Source organism: Volvox carteri (genome assembly GCF_000143455.1).
Source record: "Volvox carteri f. nagariensis unplaced genomic scaffold VOLCAscaffold_83, whole genome shotgun sequence".
Lineage (NCBI taxonomy): Eukaryota > Viridiplantae > Chlorophyta > Chlorophyceae > Chlamydomonadales > Volvocaceae > Volvox > Volvox carteri.
Genome location: NW_003307626.1, coordinates 238,341 through 252,313, shown reverse-complemented (window position 1 = coordinate 252,313; position 13,973 = coordinate 238,341). Strand labels below are relative to the sequence as shown.

Here is a 13,973-nt window from a genome sequence, read left to right as displayed (position 1 = left end):
AAATTTGTGGGCGAAGTTAGCTAAGCTGGTGCTGTTCACGGATGACCGGCCCTATTTGCCTTTTATTGCCATTTACTAGCAGGAGGGCATTTCGTTGATGGTGTAGTCTTTTGGAAATCTGTTAGTATGGTTTTGGAAGGTTAATAACTCTGTAAAATTGCATTGCATTGGGGCCTGTAGGCGGGCCGTATTTTTGCAGTCCTATGACGCGGCCTGTGGCCAAAATAGGGCCGGTCATCCGTGAACAGCACCGCTTCCTAACATATTAACTTTCATATCCTGCCCCGCTCTAAATTGCGTCGGAAAGCTATTCTAAATCTCTATTGATGGACCATGGGAATGAATTCAGATATATCTGTGGGCGAAGATGGCTTTCCAGGGTGAGATCAATTTCCATATCTCACTCCGCTAAAGATTGCAATGTAAAAGCTACATCAATTCTTTATCGGTTGGCCAAAGAAGAACATTCAACTACATCGGAGCGCGAAGATACCTTTCAATGGCTTCGAATTTGATTTCCCCTCACGCCGCAGCCCTTGCCTATGACGTCGTTGCATGTCCCTTACATTATAGATTCATAAGCAAACGGCATGATCCTTTATGGGTTGGTTCGTTCATGACCGACACTCTAAGCACCTCCCTCCTGGCGTCTCGCTCGTGCCTGTTTGATTGTTGTCCTTCTTATTCTCTTCTTCATTCATTCAATCCAAGTTCGAACGAACTGTGCCTTTGCGACACACCATCAGCTTTGCCGCTGCATTCCGACTTATTAATGTGTAAAGTGAATGATCCCCGAATGCGTTCTGGCTGGGAGCGGACAACAATTGGTCCATGAAGCACGAGCACTTTGACGCGCCTTGAACTGCCAGCCAGCAGAAGGGCCGGCGTCGAACATGGATGCATCGGTAGTACTCGGGCAGTCCCGACTCATGGATTTGGCGCAGTAGCGGCAACACACGTTGCCGCAATGACACTCCTGCTTTGTGTGTATGTCATTCTACGGATTGCCGCATCACGAGAAGGCTAACTGTTCAGTCAATAATGATTATGCTATGGCGGCTGCGCGCTTGCGATGATCCAGACAGATCTACACCGCCGTAGCAAGTCTGCCGACCATTGTTGTTTGAGGATTTCAAAAACAAGTCTGTACTCCAAACGTGCGGCGTTCTTGTGCTTGCACTCCTATGCCGTACGGACTTCCCTGCGAATATAATAGGGTTCAAGTGGCAGCACCGCGGCCGAGCCCCTTTTCGGCTTTGAAAAGCCGCCCCCCTAGTTTCGCTAATGAGTAGCGCAGGTAGTGACCCTGCAACGGTAGACCCCCCAGAGAATCCGACTCTGGGCGGAGGCGCCCTCTGGAAATGTGAACGACTCTGAGGCTGGCGGGTCCCGACCCGTCCTCACCAACCAGAACCAGAAACAGGACCAGATCCGGCGCCCTGAGACGTCGGTGCTGCAGGAGCAAAGCGCTGCCCTTGCCGCCGAACTCCGTGAATTGAAGCGGGCCCGTCAGGGCGCCGTTCCTTTGAGAAATCCGGCGGTACGTGGGAACCCCCTGAATCCCCCTCCGGACGTTGGCTCCCGGTTGAAAGCCCTGAAAATTTCTGAACCGCAGTGGAATAACCCCAAATATGGCCTCTGCACGAAGTGCGGTCGCCAGGGACATCTCGCCAACACGTGACGTGCTGCCCAGCGGCCGAGTGGCCAGCAGACTTGGATTCACCACGATGATGACGATTCGAGAATTGTCGGGCGTTTAGAATCTTTAGGCATTATGTGCCCGCGAATGCAATTCGATCCGGCAACCTTTGCGACGATTGAAGCCCGCATTGGGCGTAAGATTACGTTTGACGCTTGTGCAAGTGACGATGGCAACACTGCTGTTTGTAAATGGTGTGGATCAGAATCGCGTCACTTTTTATCGCTTGATTGCTCCGGCCAGAGTCCCCTCCCCCCGCAACACCAGGTGGCCCGCTCTGCATGTGCACCGCCATCTCAGCATCAAACCGCTGTTTTGCTCTTGTTTGTTGATTCTTGCAATCAATTCTTGTCCAGCCCAGCACACACCCAGATTTCAGTACAATGAATCCCGACATTCTTTCAGCTGATCCAGCTTAACTGTTTCTTTCAGTCGTTGAAAGGATTTACTCACAAGCCTTCGCAGGCGACTTCACTTTTGAGCCGATAACGAGACCTCCAACACGTCGGTGTTTTACAGTTTAACACCGCCGCGCTTACACAGTTTTCCATCGCCATCAGGGTCTTTTATATATCCCCATCCCAAGCGTGCCAAATCAATTAACCATTAGACCTTGCGTACACACGGTTCTGCATCACATCGTGCACAGTAGTAAACCGCATGTCAGCGTGGTGGGCTCCGTTTCGGCTCTTCGCAACGTACAAGTGTATGGGATAGCGGGGCATAGCGGCATTCCCCTGGTCCCCTTATAACACGACACAGTCCACCACAGCAGTGATTTTTCTTCATTTAGGGCGGGTCTCAATTTATTCCGACCTAAGTAACAAAGTTGCTAGGGTCGCCGTAATTTATTCCGTAAGTGTGGGGCGCAGGGGAATGCTACGCCCCCCCCAGACCCCCCCGATAAGTTACAACTCCCCTCATAGACCAAGAGGCACGCACTGCGTTGGCGCGTTTTCGTTCATGTGCGCACTCTTCATGCACATGCATAGATAGTTCTGGAACTGTTTGTGAGCAATAAGTAAATCCGACCAAGCAAAGGCCCAAAGCAAGCAACCGCATAGCAAATCACAGGCCGTCACCCGCCACTGCAAACCACAGCACACTTGGACTCTACCGGTTCATCATGTACCGGCCCCTGCTGCTGCTGTCCAGCCACTTCCTCAGTGCGTCACGGAACGGGAACGTGCCCAGGTCGAACAGGTCCTGGGTAAACATCCGCACACACAATGCTAGGTGCTCGACCATTGCCGATGCATTACCGACAACAGCACCGCCGTCCCAAACGCCTTTATCAGGAAAATGTTCAGGCTTATCTTGCTGTTTTGGTGTTTGTTCGACGTTCGAGCCGCGATCGTTGCCTTTCGCGTGTTTGGCTATGTGAGGACCGGTCATACATTCTGCTATGCCGCGTTGACTCACGGGCTTGACCTTCTTACGGCTTGACCCTCATATCTATTCTATGATCGATAATACTAAGTTCTGCACACTACGGAGCAATCTGGCAGCAATGGGCGTTTTTGGCTGGAGGAATGAAAATGTACAGCGGAATGAAAATGGCCTCTTTATTCCTTATAAGGAATATATTAAAAAAACACTGCCCCACAGGCCCCATACGAGCCGCCACTGTAATGTTTTGCAGTTCGTTGACGCGCGTTTCTGAAACCATGTCGTATCTTCTAGCCACCACTACCATGCATCTAAAATAATACCGAGGGCCCCCCTTGGAGTGAAGCCGTCGGGTAAGGTGGCCGCCTGGCTTTGGGCCCGCCTGGTGGACATGGACCCCAGGTGCATGTGTGTTCTTCGCACTGCTTTCTCGTTCGTTATCTCTGTAGACGCATGCAGCCGCAGCGACGAAAATAGCAACAGCAGCAGCAGTAGCAACAGGTGTACAACAGTCTTCTTCCTCTGCCACGCGAGATCCTTCTTTTGCACCGGACGGAACATTCCTTCTCCCCGTTTCATAGTACGCCGTACATGTACACGTACATGCTTTCCTTGCTCTAGCAAAGAAAGCATGTACGTCGCCTTTTGGCCCCGGCAGGATGAAGCAATAGCAGGAGCACAGGCCCCCCAGAAATGCCTGACATCACAGAGGTCACTTAGTTGCCATCCACCACCCGGCTGCCTCGCCTTCATTCATTCGTTCACTTCCAGTGGCTCATTTAGGCGCGGGAGCAGTGCGCCGTGATGCCAGTAACCCAGGGGGGATGCAGAGCGAGGGCCCATCCTCCCATCCTCCCATCCTGGGGGGGGGGGCTCCCGGGCACACATCCTGTCGGTTGGATACATCCTACACCGTCACCCTTCCCCTATCCTCAACCCACACGTCCCCCATACTGGTGACTGCATTCCCTCCCCTCCGCCATCCTCATCCTTGGTGGGTTTGCGTCGACCCTGCCGCCATCCGCCGACACATCTGCCATCCTTATCCGGGGGTTTTGGTCCACATTTCTATCCTTCTCTTTCCTGTATCCGCATCCTGCTCCCGACCCGACCCTCCGCCGCATCCTGGCCGCTCTGCCACCCCCCGGTAACCCCAGATCCCCGTGGGTTACATGTGGTGCCCACTTCCCGGGTTCCAACACCCTAAAGCACTGGGGTCACCCATTCTCCTTTCCATGACACCCCCTTCTCCACCCGCCTCTCTATCCCTACACTATCACTTGGGCCCTGAGAACAAGCTCAACCGCAGTTGGAGTCATCAACCCCCTACCCCTTTCCCTCCGAAGCTCCGAGTCACACTCAGATACACAGTGGCAAAGAAACAGAAGTGCACATGCATACAGACATGTACACAGACCCGCAAGCAATTTCCGTTTTGCAACTTAATTCTTCAAAACACAGGCACGCGCTGGCACCTCCCCCACTCAATGGAGACATGGGGGGGGGGGAAAGGAATACATGGTCTTGGAGTTGGCCTGTATTCTACCTACATGGATCTGGGACCGCACACCGCTGCGATGATACACAAACACACACACACACACACACACCTACTCACACAAAAATAACCAAACCGGTCACAGCAGCACCGGAAGGGTTTGGCTTCTTCGTCCTTCTTCTACCTTTCTCTCCTCTCCTCTCCCCTCCTCTCCTCTCACAGCAGCTCCATTTGTGTGTGTATGGTGTTACACCTCGGTTGCGTTATCCAGAGAGGTGTAACGAGTGCCCAAACGACCAAGAGCCCAAGGCCCAAGAGCCTAATAAGAGCCACAAGTTTGTCATGTGGGTGTTCGGCACACTATAGCAGCCATCTCCTGGGGCACCTTGGAATAGAGAAATAGGACCGCACGACAGCGAAAAGGGTAAAAGACTACAATTTCACAGCAGAGGTTGCAGCAGGGAGCGGGGAAGAGAGATTGAAGTTGGGGTTCACGTAAGCTGGATGGCCCGCTGGCGATGGGATGTGGGGTCTTGCATACCCATCACAAGAGCCACCCCAACCCCACCACCACTAACATTTCCTCCATTCATATGTTCTCCAGCATTCGTTGTACGAGGATGTCTTCGAGACAGACAGGCAGACAAATAGACAGACAGACAGACAGACAGACAACAGACTTAAAATGCAGGCAGACAAGCAGACAGACAGATGCAAAGAGCGTTGAGCGCTCTATACCCCGATGACCATACAGCGACACACACATCCACACCATACGACGCACATCTAAGCCACAGCGTTTTCCCCTTAGCAACCGCTGCTGCACTAGGCGTGTAAGCAGGTGGGCATGTAGGTAGACTCCGAGCCCGGCACCACCCGAATGTCATCAGGCACGATGATGGTGTAAGCCCGGCATCGCCCTCGGCACTACTCAAGACATATGGCAGAAGCTCCTGCAGCAACCGGCGACTCAATGGCGACAACCGCCGCCGCCGCCGCCAGCGCGTCCTGGGAAGGAGCTTAATGCTCCCGTCGGCCAGGCAGCAGACAGAGCTTGAGGCCAGGTGGCGCCGCCGTCGTCGCCGCCGCCGCCGTTGACTGCGTCGGCGAGCGACGGCGCCCGCAACAGTGGCTCGGCGCGGCGGTGGTATGTGCTGCCGCCGCCACCGGCGGCGGCAGCCGCCGCCGCCGCGGCGGACAACAAGGAGCCAACGCTGACGCCGACGCCGTCAGCACCGCCCTCCGCCGCGATATCGGCGCCTGACGCAGTATGGCCCAGGTTGGTCAGAGCAGAGATGGGAAGATTTATGCCCCAATCCCCCAACATGCCCCCGTCGTAACTACCACTGCCACCGCCACCGTTGCTGAGGCGGTAAGCATGGTGGTGGTTAAGGTTGTTAGTCGTTAGTGGGAAGGGGAGGTTTCCTCCGGGGTAAAAGCCGTCACCGCCGGCGTTGGCGGCGTCAGGCCCCCGCAACGCCGCCGCTAGCTCGAAGCTTCCTAGCGCACGGCCCGAGAAGGCACTATTGCTGCCGCGGCCGCCGCTGCCCCCGGGGTCGTGTTGCACACCGACTCCGGATCTCACGGCGCCGGCGCCCAGCACTGCATGTAAGCCCGTCGCTGCCGCCAATGCTGCTGCCATTGCTGGTCGGCTCTGCGTTGCTGGAGGATACTGCTGTTGTGGATGCTGTTGCGGCTGCTGCAGCTGCTGGCGGTGAAATCTGCTTTGCTGTTCCATATCTCGCAGCTGCTGCCGCATTTGAAGCAACCCCAGCGGCTGTCCGCCGCCACCGCCGCCGTTGTTGTCGCTGCCGCCGCCGCCGCTATGTCCCGACTGGCCGCGGCCCGTTGATTGCTGCCCCCGCGCCCCGTGCCCTGTCGTCACGGTCGTCACCGCCGCCGCGGCCACCTGCGGCGCCGGCGCGCCGTGCGGATGCAACGGTACGGAATCCTGTCCGTTGTGGTATTGCTGTTGGTGATGATGTTCGTGCTGATGGTGCTGTTTCTGCTTTTGGTACTGAAGTTGGTGGAATGGGTGGTGCCGCTGATGTGGGTACTTCTGCTGCTGCTCCTCGTCTGCCGCCGCCGCCACCGCCGCCAGCAGCGATGCCATGCCATTCGAAGGCGAGTGAGCACCCGAGGGCGACTGCGGTGCCGCGGCGGCGGCAGCTGGCTCGCCACCTGGCACCACCACCGCTGTCGCCGTGGCTGCGGCACCCCGGCTGGCCCCTCCTTCCCTAGCCCAGTTTCCACTTCCGCTGCCGGCGTCGATACCGATCGTGGCGCTCTTCCGGTTCCCTGCAGCTCCACCGCCGCCGGCTCCCGGGGATGACAATAGCGCCAGATGATTGGCCAGGTCGGAGCCGATTGACAAACCCTGCGGCAGACCCGAGGACAGAAAGGCAAGGAGCTCCAGGGACTCAAGGGAGGCCAGCGGCACCGGAAGGGCGGCGGCGGCGGCGGCAGCGGCACTGCCACCGCCGCCGCCGCGGAGGCCCGTTCCGGCAGCGGCAGCGACCGCCGAATTGCGGCTGCCAAAAGGGCCTGTGCCAGCAGCACCGGCGTCTGCGGCAGAGGCGGCGACGGCGATACCGTTGCGGCCACCGAAAGGCCCTACAGCGGTATCAGTGGCGGCAGCGGCAGAGCCGCCTCCGCCTCCGCCTCCTCTGCAACGATGCAGTGCTGGGCCCTCGGCTCGAAGGCTGCTGCCACTGGCGCCGGAGCGGTCGCTGCCGGAGCTGCCGCGCATCCGCAGAGCCCTCGACCCTTCGCCACCGCCGCCGCCGCCGCCAGGGGGACGCATTGCGTTGACGGCGGTGGCGGCGCCACCACTGCCGCCATGGCTTCCACGACTTCCGGTCTCATCGGGTGCGACGCCACCACCCGCCGCGTCCTGCACCCTCGCACCCCCTCTTCCTCTCCTCCCCCCTCCTTCATCACCGCCTTCCCCCCCAGCCGCCTCAACGGCCTCCACCACAGCCTCGCAACCGGGCCGCCCGCCTCCACCACCTGCGGCCCGACCATCCTCGCCAACTGCATGACCGTGGCGCTGGCTCCCTCCTCCACTCCCGCTGCCGCCGCTGCCAACCGCCGCGACCCCCCCGCTGCCTCCGCCAGCCGCCTGAGCCGCAATGGCCGCCAGCAGCTCCTTGGGTAGCCCCGTCGTGAAGGGAGTGGCGTGGATCTCGGATAGGGACACCGCCTGACAGTTCAGGAAGGAGGGGAGGGAAAGACGAACCACGAACGAGTGAAGCTGCTGCCATGGAAAGAGTGTACCAGACGTAGAACTGACCAAACGGCGTCCTTGAAGTGCGGCGACCTCGGGATGACGTAGTGAAGAAGATGTCGGAAAACTACCTACCTAGCCGCCAAGACTAAAATAATCGCGGAAGAAAAGCAGTAATGCCAAGGCGTAAAGAAGGAGGGGAGGGACTAGTGACACGTGTTCAAGTATGATCGCTGTCTGTGGTTCAGTCCACATACGGCATGTGCGGGACCGAAGACCACCACCCACCTCAGGGACGTCCGGCTTGAAGGCAGCAGAGTCCGCTCTGACCAGTGAACCCAGTCCCATACTCAAAGTTGGCTGGCGAGAGAGATCGAATGCGCCGCCGTCGCCGCCGTCACCATGTCCACCATTGTGCGACAGACCTGAGACCCTGTGGTTCATGCAGCCGTACAATCGAAAAAGTGACGGTGGCGGAAGCAGTATCGGCGGCAGTAGTAAGGCAGCCGGGGTGGGTCGCGTGGCCGGGTGAAGAGCCCAACAGGGGGTGAAAGGCGGATGGGACCTAAAATGCCTTTATCGTAAATGATTATAAAGCCGATTTGTTTGGGCTGGCAGACGGGTTCATGCAATACAGGAGCGAGGGCGACGACTAAATCCTAAAGTTTCACGCAGCATGTATGATGTGTGCGTGCATGCGTGCGGCGGCAGCAGCACCCATCGACGCCGACACCAACGCCCGTTACAATCCGTGTAACCCCGAAAAGGACAAATGGCCCATCATCGCGAGCTTCAGGCCGGCCAGAGCGCCGCTCACATGGTCGCACCGGACGGCCCTCCCCCCACCTCACCTTCTCTCCGCGCCATGGCCACCGCCGTCACCATTGCCGCTACTCCCCGCATCGCCAGTGCCGCCGATAACAATGCCACTGTCGTAGCCCAGGCGCCGCCGCTTACAGAAAACCTTTACAGGATACAACAATCAGTGAGCTTGGCGTAGATGGTGCTGGCCCTGGCGTCAGGGTCGTCCTCTCCCGCAGGGCGCTCACGCTCCGGGTCGAAATAAGCCGTCAGCGCAGCGCTCTCATCGAGCACACGGCATAGCGGCCGATAGATGCTGATCCACCTGTAGAGTCGGACAAATGTAGCAATTTGTAAATGCACAGACTTGCAAGGTATAGGTCTTGGTATCCATCCTGGCTTAGGCAAGCCAAGCAGTAAGCTAAGCAGTCAAACATGCCAGGCAAAAGTACTAGCAAAACCCGCGAACCTTCCCGATCACATTACCCACCTTGGCTCCACGTTCTTCAGCATGCGGTTGCCGCGAGTGCCAGCCTCTGACGCCACCCGCTTGAGCGCAGTTATGCGCTTCGAGCTGCGCGAGAAGTGGCTGTGCACGTTGGTGAGCAGCTGGACTATGCGCTCAATGATGGCTGCCACGTTGAGCACTTCCGCTGCGAGGTCCGTCCGGTGCGCCATGCAGTGAATGGTGACCAGGAAGGGCGCGCTTTCTTTTCTCCAGTACCGTTGCAGGCTCGCGGGCGCGCTTTGCAGCTGCGGTGCGCTCGCGGCTCATAGCTCGTGCGGCCGGGGCGCAGCGCGGTGTTATTAAATAAAAGAGAAAACACGGTGAAATGCAAAGTGCAGATGCCAGGAAGATGTTCAGTTGGCGTGCCCGACACCGGGCACCCTTAGGACGTGTTCACATGTGGGCGAATCAGGGTTGATTCATGCGAATTGGACTCTGAATTGGACCTGATTGGACCCGAATCGGAATTGGGGTCCGGGGGGGCCTCTTCGGGTATGATTCGACGTGATTCACAGTTTTCTTTCTCAAAACAAAGTTGTTTAACAAACCGTTTCTCATAATTGTTGAGGAAAATGTTGTCCGGTCAGTCTGTCGCCTGATGCTTGCGTGATGCTTGGTTTCTGGATAGAGTGGAGCCATCTTCCGTACTTGCTGATCGACTGTCGAACTCGTGAATAAATAGGAATGAGCCAGCGATTATCTTTGGTCTGGTATGCTTCTAGAGTAGTGAGTTGTGGCTGAGCTGAGCCGTTAGTCGCTTTGTAAACGCTCTGGCAATCACTATTGCGTCCAAATCCATTCAGCCTTCAAGAGGTTATGAGCCCCGCGCTCTAAAATGGTGATCGATTCATTGTGGAACACTCGCTTTGACGGATCTGACTACGTCACTTGGTCCAGATATGGGAAGTCAGCCCTCATGGCGAAGGGCTTTTGGAGTGTCGTCGAGAAGGGTGTCCCCGCCGGCGACGCCGCCGCACAGGAGCTGGACCGCAAGGCCCACGCGGAGATCGCGCTGAGATTGGCCAAGAATGTGTTGGACTATGCCGAGAGCTATAACACAGCCAAGGAACTTTGGGACACTTTGCACCGCAGCTACGCAGCAAGCTGCAGCGCTCGACAGATGTCAACGCACCAAAAGTTTACGAATCTGAAGATGGCCAGCTCCGAGTCATTAGTTGAGTACCTGTTTCGCGTCAAAGACATTGTGAGTGAAATGCGGGAAGCAGGTTCGGGTTTGGCCAAAGACAGCAAAACCATCGTTATGCAAGCGGTACAGGGGCTTAGCGACTCCTTCGAGGTAGCCCGACAACATTTGCTTATGGGTGCAATGCCATCGGATCTAGCTGCTCTGGAGAACATTCTGTTGCCGGTGGAGCAGGCAACCAGGAACAGCGTGACCACGGATCCCGTCGCCGTCGCCCTATCATCTCGCAATGCCATTAAGTGTTACAACTGCGGTAAACCTGGACATAAGGCGCGATTCTGTAAGTCGCCTGGTAACTCCGGGGCAAGTACATCGACCGCGCCAACCACCTCGACAGCTGGGTGCTGGATTCCGGTTCCCAGTACCACATGTCTCCCGATTCTACGTGCCTCTGGAACTACCAGAAGATCGACGGTGACATGTTCGTTGAGATCGCGGACGGTAGGCGACTTCGTGTAGTTGGTTTTGGGGATCTGCGCGTACTTAGTGATCAGGACGAGGTTTTGGAATTTACCGGAGTATTCCATGTCCCGGGATTCAAGCACCGCTTGTTGTCTGTCCGTGTCCTCGTTGAGAAAGGAGCGAGTGTGGAATTTTTGGGGATCTACGGAAGCTCCGAACGAGGACTCCCATATAGTCGGAAGAGTTGGAATTCGCGAGAAGGTTTCCTACCAGCCCGTTTATTACCCGTTAGGGTTCGTCCACCTCTGCGGGCACCTAAGGCTGTTGTCAGGAGTAGCGACGGTACCTGGTCTCATAGCTTCCCTTATTCTCGGGGAGCTTACCGCCTGAAGGGTACTATGATTTTGCCTGAAACCCCCGCGCCAGTCAATGCGTTTTCATCCAGGTCTGTGTCCGATGCCTACCTTTGGCACTGCCGGCTTGGTCATCTGAGCTTTCGGAACCTGGCTCGTCTGGTTGACGGTGGTATGGTCACCGGGATCGATGTACCGGCGAAGGACTTTCGTGTAGAGGGTGAGTCGGTATGCAGCACATGCGTCGAGGCCAAATTGTCACGTTCGCCGTTCAGTTCTAGTGGAAATCGTGCAGATAATAAGTTGGCTTTGGTACATATGGATGTGTGTGGTCCGCTTCCTGTCACCTCCAGTGATGGCCATTCGTACATTGCTACGTTTTTGGACGATTTTTCACGTATGTCAGTTGTTTGCCTTCTGTCGCGAAAGGATCAGGTGGCGAGTTGTGTGAAGGAGATGCTGACTATGTTAGAAAATCAGTGCGGAGAGAAGACTAAGGTAGTTCGTACGGATAGGGGTCGGGAGTATCTTAACGCGGAGTTAGCGGCGTGGTACAAGGATAGGGGCATTATCAATCAGACCACCGCTCCATACACGCCACAGCAAAATGGGTCGGCAGAGCGTCTAAATCGCACGTTGATGGAGAAGGTGCGCGCGATGCTTTTTCAGGCCGATTTGCCCAAATCTTCTTGGGGCAATGCTGCTATTACTGCTAATTATTTGCGAAACAGGTCTCCTGTTAATGATTTGCCTAGTACCCCTTACGAACTGCTTTTCGGCTCTAAGCCCGACCTTTCCGATTTGCGTGTTTTTGGTTGTGTAGCGTACGTTCTCATCCCTAAGCAAAATAGGGATAAGCTTGATAAAGTTGCGTCGCGAGGTATTTTTGTAGGATACGAGGCCGGTTCTAGGGCCTATCGCGTCTTTGTCCCCGAACTCAATAGAGTAGTAGTGAGTCGGGACGTTAAATTCGATGAGGAGTCTGTGCTTGCATCGTTTTGGGATGATACTTCTGATGATGAGGTGCAAAACCGGGTAGAAAATGTTAATCCGGTTCTAGACGACTCCGATGATGAGCCGGCACCTAGTGGGGTTACCGCCGTTCAAGTGCGTGGGAGCCCTAGTGGTAGCGTTTCGTCGGGTCCTTCTCCACCCGCACCAGTGTCGGCTTCGGAGGGCGGGGGGGGAGAGGTTACTAGTGGATCTACTGCTTCGCCTCCTGCGCCTCCTGTTCCACATGCGCCTCCAGTTCCACTTGTACCTTCGGTTGAATTAGAGGGACTAAGGCGATCTACAAGATGCAACTTGGGTGTTCCTCCCGCTAGGTACTGTGATGTGGCGTTAGCTTTTGGTGCTGTTAATATTGACGAAGAGCCCAAATCGTTGAAGGAAGCTCTTAGTCGTCCCGATGCTAGTCACTGGAAGGCTGCGTGTGACGAGGAAGTTAAAGCGCTATTGTCCAATAATACGTTTACGCTGCAACCGCCTCCACCTGGAGTTGCACCCATTCCTCTCATTTGGGTCTTCAAGCGTAAGCGGGATGAGCATGGAAACATCGAACGTTATCGTGCGCGTTTGGTAGCGCAAGGTTTTCGCCAAGAGGAAGGGATAGATTTCGATGAAGTATTCGCGCCTGTGGGAAAGCACACCACCCTTCGTGCTCTGCTTTCTGTTGTAGCTGCGCGTGGTCTAGTTCTGGAACAGATGGATGTCAAGACCGCGTTTCTTAACGGAGATCTAGAAGAGCCTGTGTTTTGCGGCAAGCCGCCAGGCTATGACCTTGGTGGACCTGATGATGCTTGTTTGCTTCACAAATCGCTTTACGGTCTGCAGCAGTCTCCGCGAGCGTGGTATGTTAAGCTCAAGGAGGAGTTGAGGAAGATGGGCTTCAAGCCTACTGCTGCCGATCCTGCTATGTTTGTCCATGGCGAGGGGGATGATCGTGTTTATTTCTTGATCAACGTGGATGACTCCCTCACGGCTGCTAAATGCCAAGAATTGGTTAACGAGGTGAAAAGACGTTTGATGGAGGTCTTCGAGACGAGAGACCTAGGGCCTGTCGATCGTTTCGTTGGTATGGAGATCAAAAGAAGCGTAAACGAAAAGTGGCTGAAGTTGTCACAGCGGAAGTACACTGAAGGCCTGTTGTCGAAGTTTGGTTTTGCTGATGCCAACGGTCGCGCTACACCGCTTTCGCCTGGAGTTCAGCTTCGTGTTGCTGAAGAGGGGGATGAGTCTGTGGGCAACGAGTATCGCGAGCTAGTGGGCGGACTTATGTATCTTTCGTCCTGTACTAGGCCGGACATTTCTCAGGCCGTGGGAGCGCTCGCACGTCATATGTCGAAACCCACCAATGACCACCTTTTGACGGCTAAGGGTGTTTTGCGGTATCTGGCTGGTACGCGCGATTTTGGTTTGGTGTTCGAAGGGAACGGTGGCCTGCAGGGTTTTGCCGACGCTGATTACGCTGGTTGCCCTGATACCCGTAGGTCGACCACTGGCTTTGTGTTTTTGCATTCGAACGCGGCTGTTAGTTGGTCCAGTCGTGTCCAGCCTACTGTGGCAGTTTCGACTGCTGAAGCTGAGTACATGGCTGCCGCGGCTGCTACGCGAGAAGCTTTGTGGTTGAGGCAATTGTTCCTGGAGTTGGGGGTTGACGCTAACTGCGTCAGCATAGCGTGCGATAATAAGGCAGCTATTTCTCTTATCGAGAATCCTGGTTCTTCGGTGCGAACTAAGCACATAGATGTCGCTCACCACTTCGTACGAGAGCGAGTTGAGCGAAGCGAGGTTTGTTTTCGTTATTGTGGTACGGCTGATATGGTCGCCGATTGCATGACGAAACCGTTGAGTCATGCGATGTTTAAGCGATTCCGTTTGGCTATGGGAGTGC

At 55.8% G+C, this 13,973-nt stretch overlaps 1 protein-coding gene across 1 annotated transcript in view; it reads right to left on the bottom strand.

The window, feature by feature from the left end:
• Positions 1–5,556: 5,556 nt before the first annotated feature.
• The window catches only part of VOLCADRAFT_99177 (uncharacterized protein), a gene marked incomplete at both ends in the record, with an annotated part of 18,024 nt that continues 9,607 nt past the window's right edge, over positions 5,557–13,973 (bottom strand). Inside the window, 7 exons of the mRNA XM_002957945.1 lie at positions 5,557–6,130; positions 6,422–7,788; positions 8,101–8,172; positions 8,238–8,245; positions 8,664–8,741; positions 8,862–8,938; positions 9,104–9,266. Of these exons, the coding sequence (XP_002957991.1) occupies positions 5,557–6,130; positions 6,422–7,788; positions 8,101–8,172; positions 8,238–8,245; positions 8,664–8,741; positions 8,862–8,938; positions 9,104–9,266 (2,339 nt within the window). The remainder of the gene's footprint in view (positions 6,131–6,421; positions 7,789–8,100; positions 8,173–8,237; positions 8,246–8,663; positions 8,742–8,861; positions 8,939–9,103; positions 9,267–13,973) is intronic.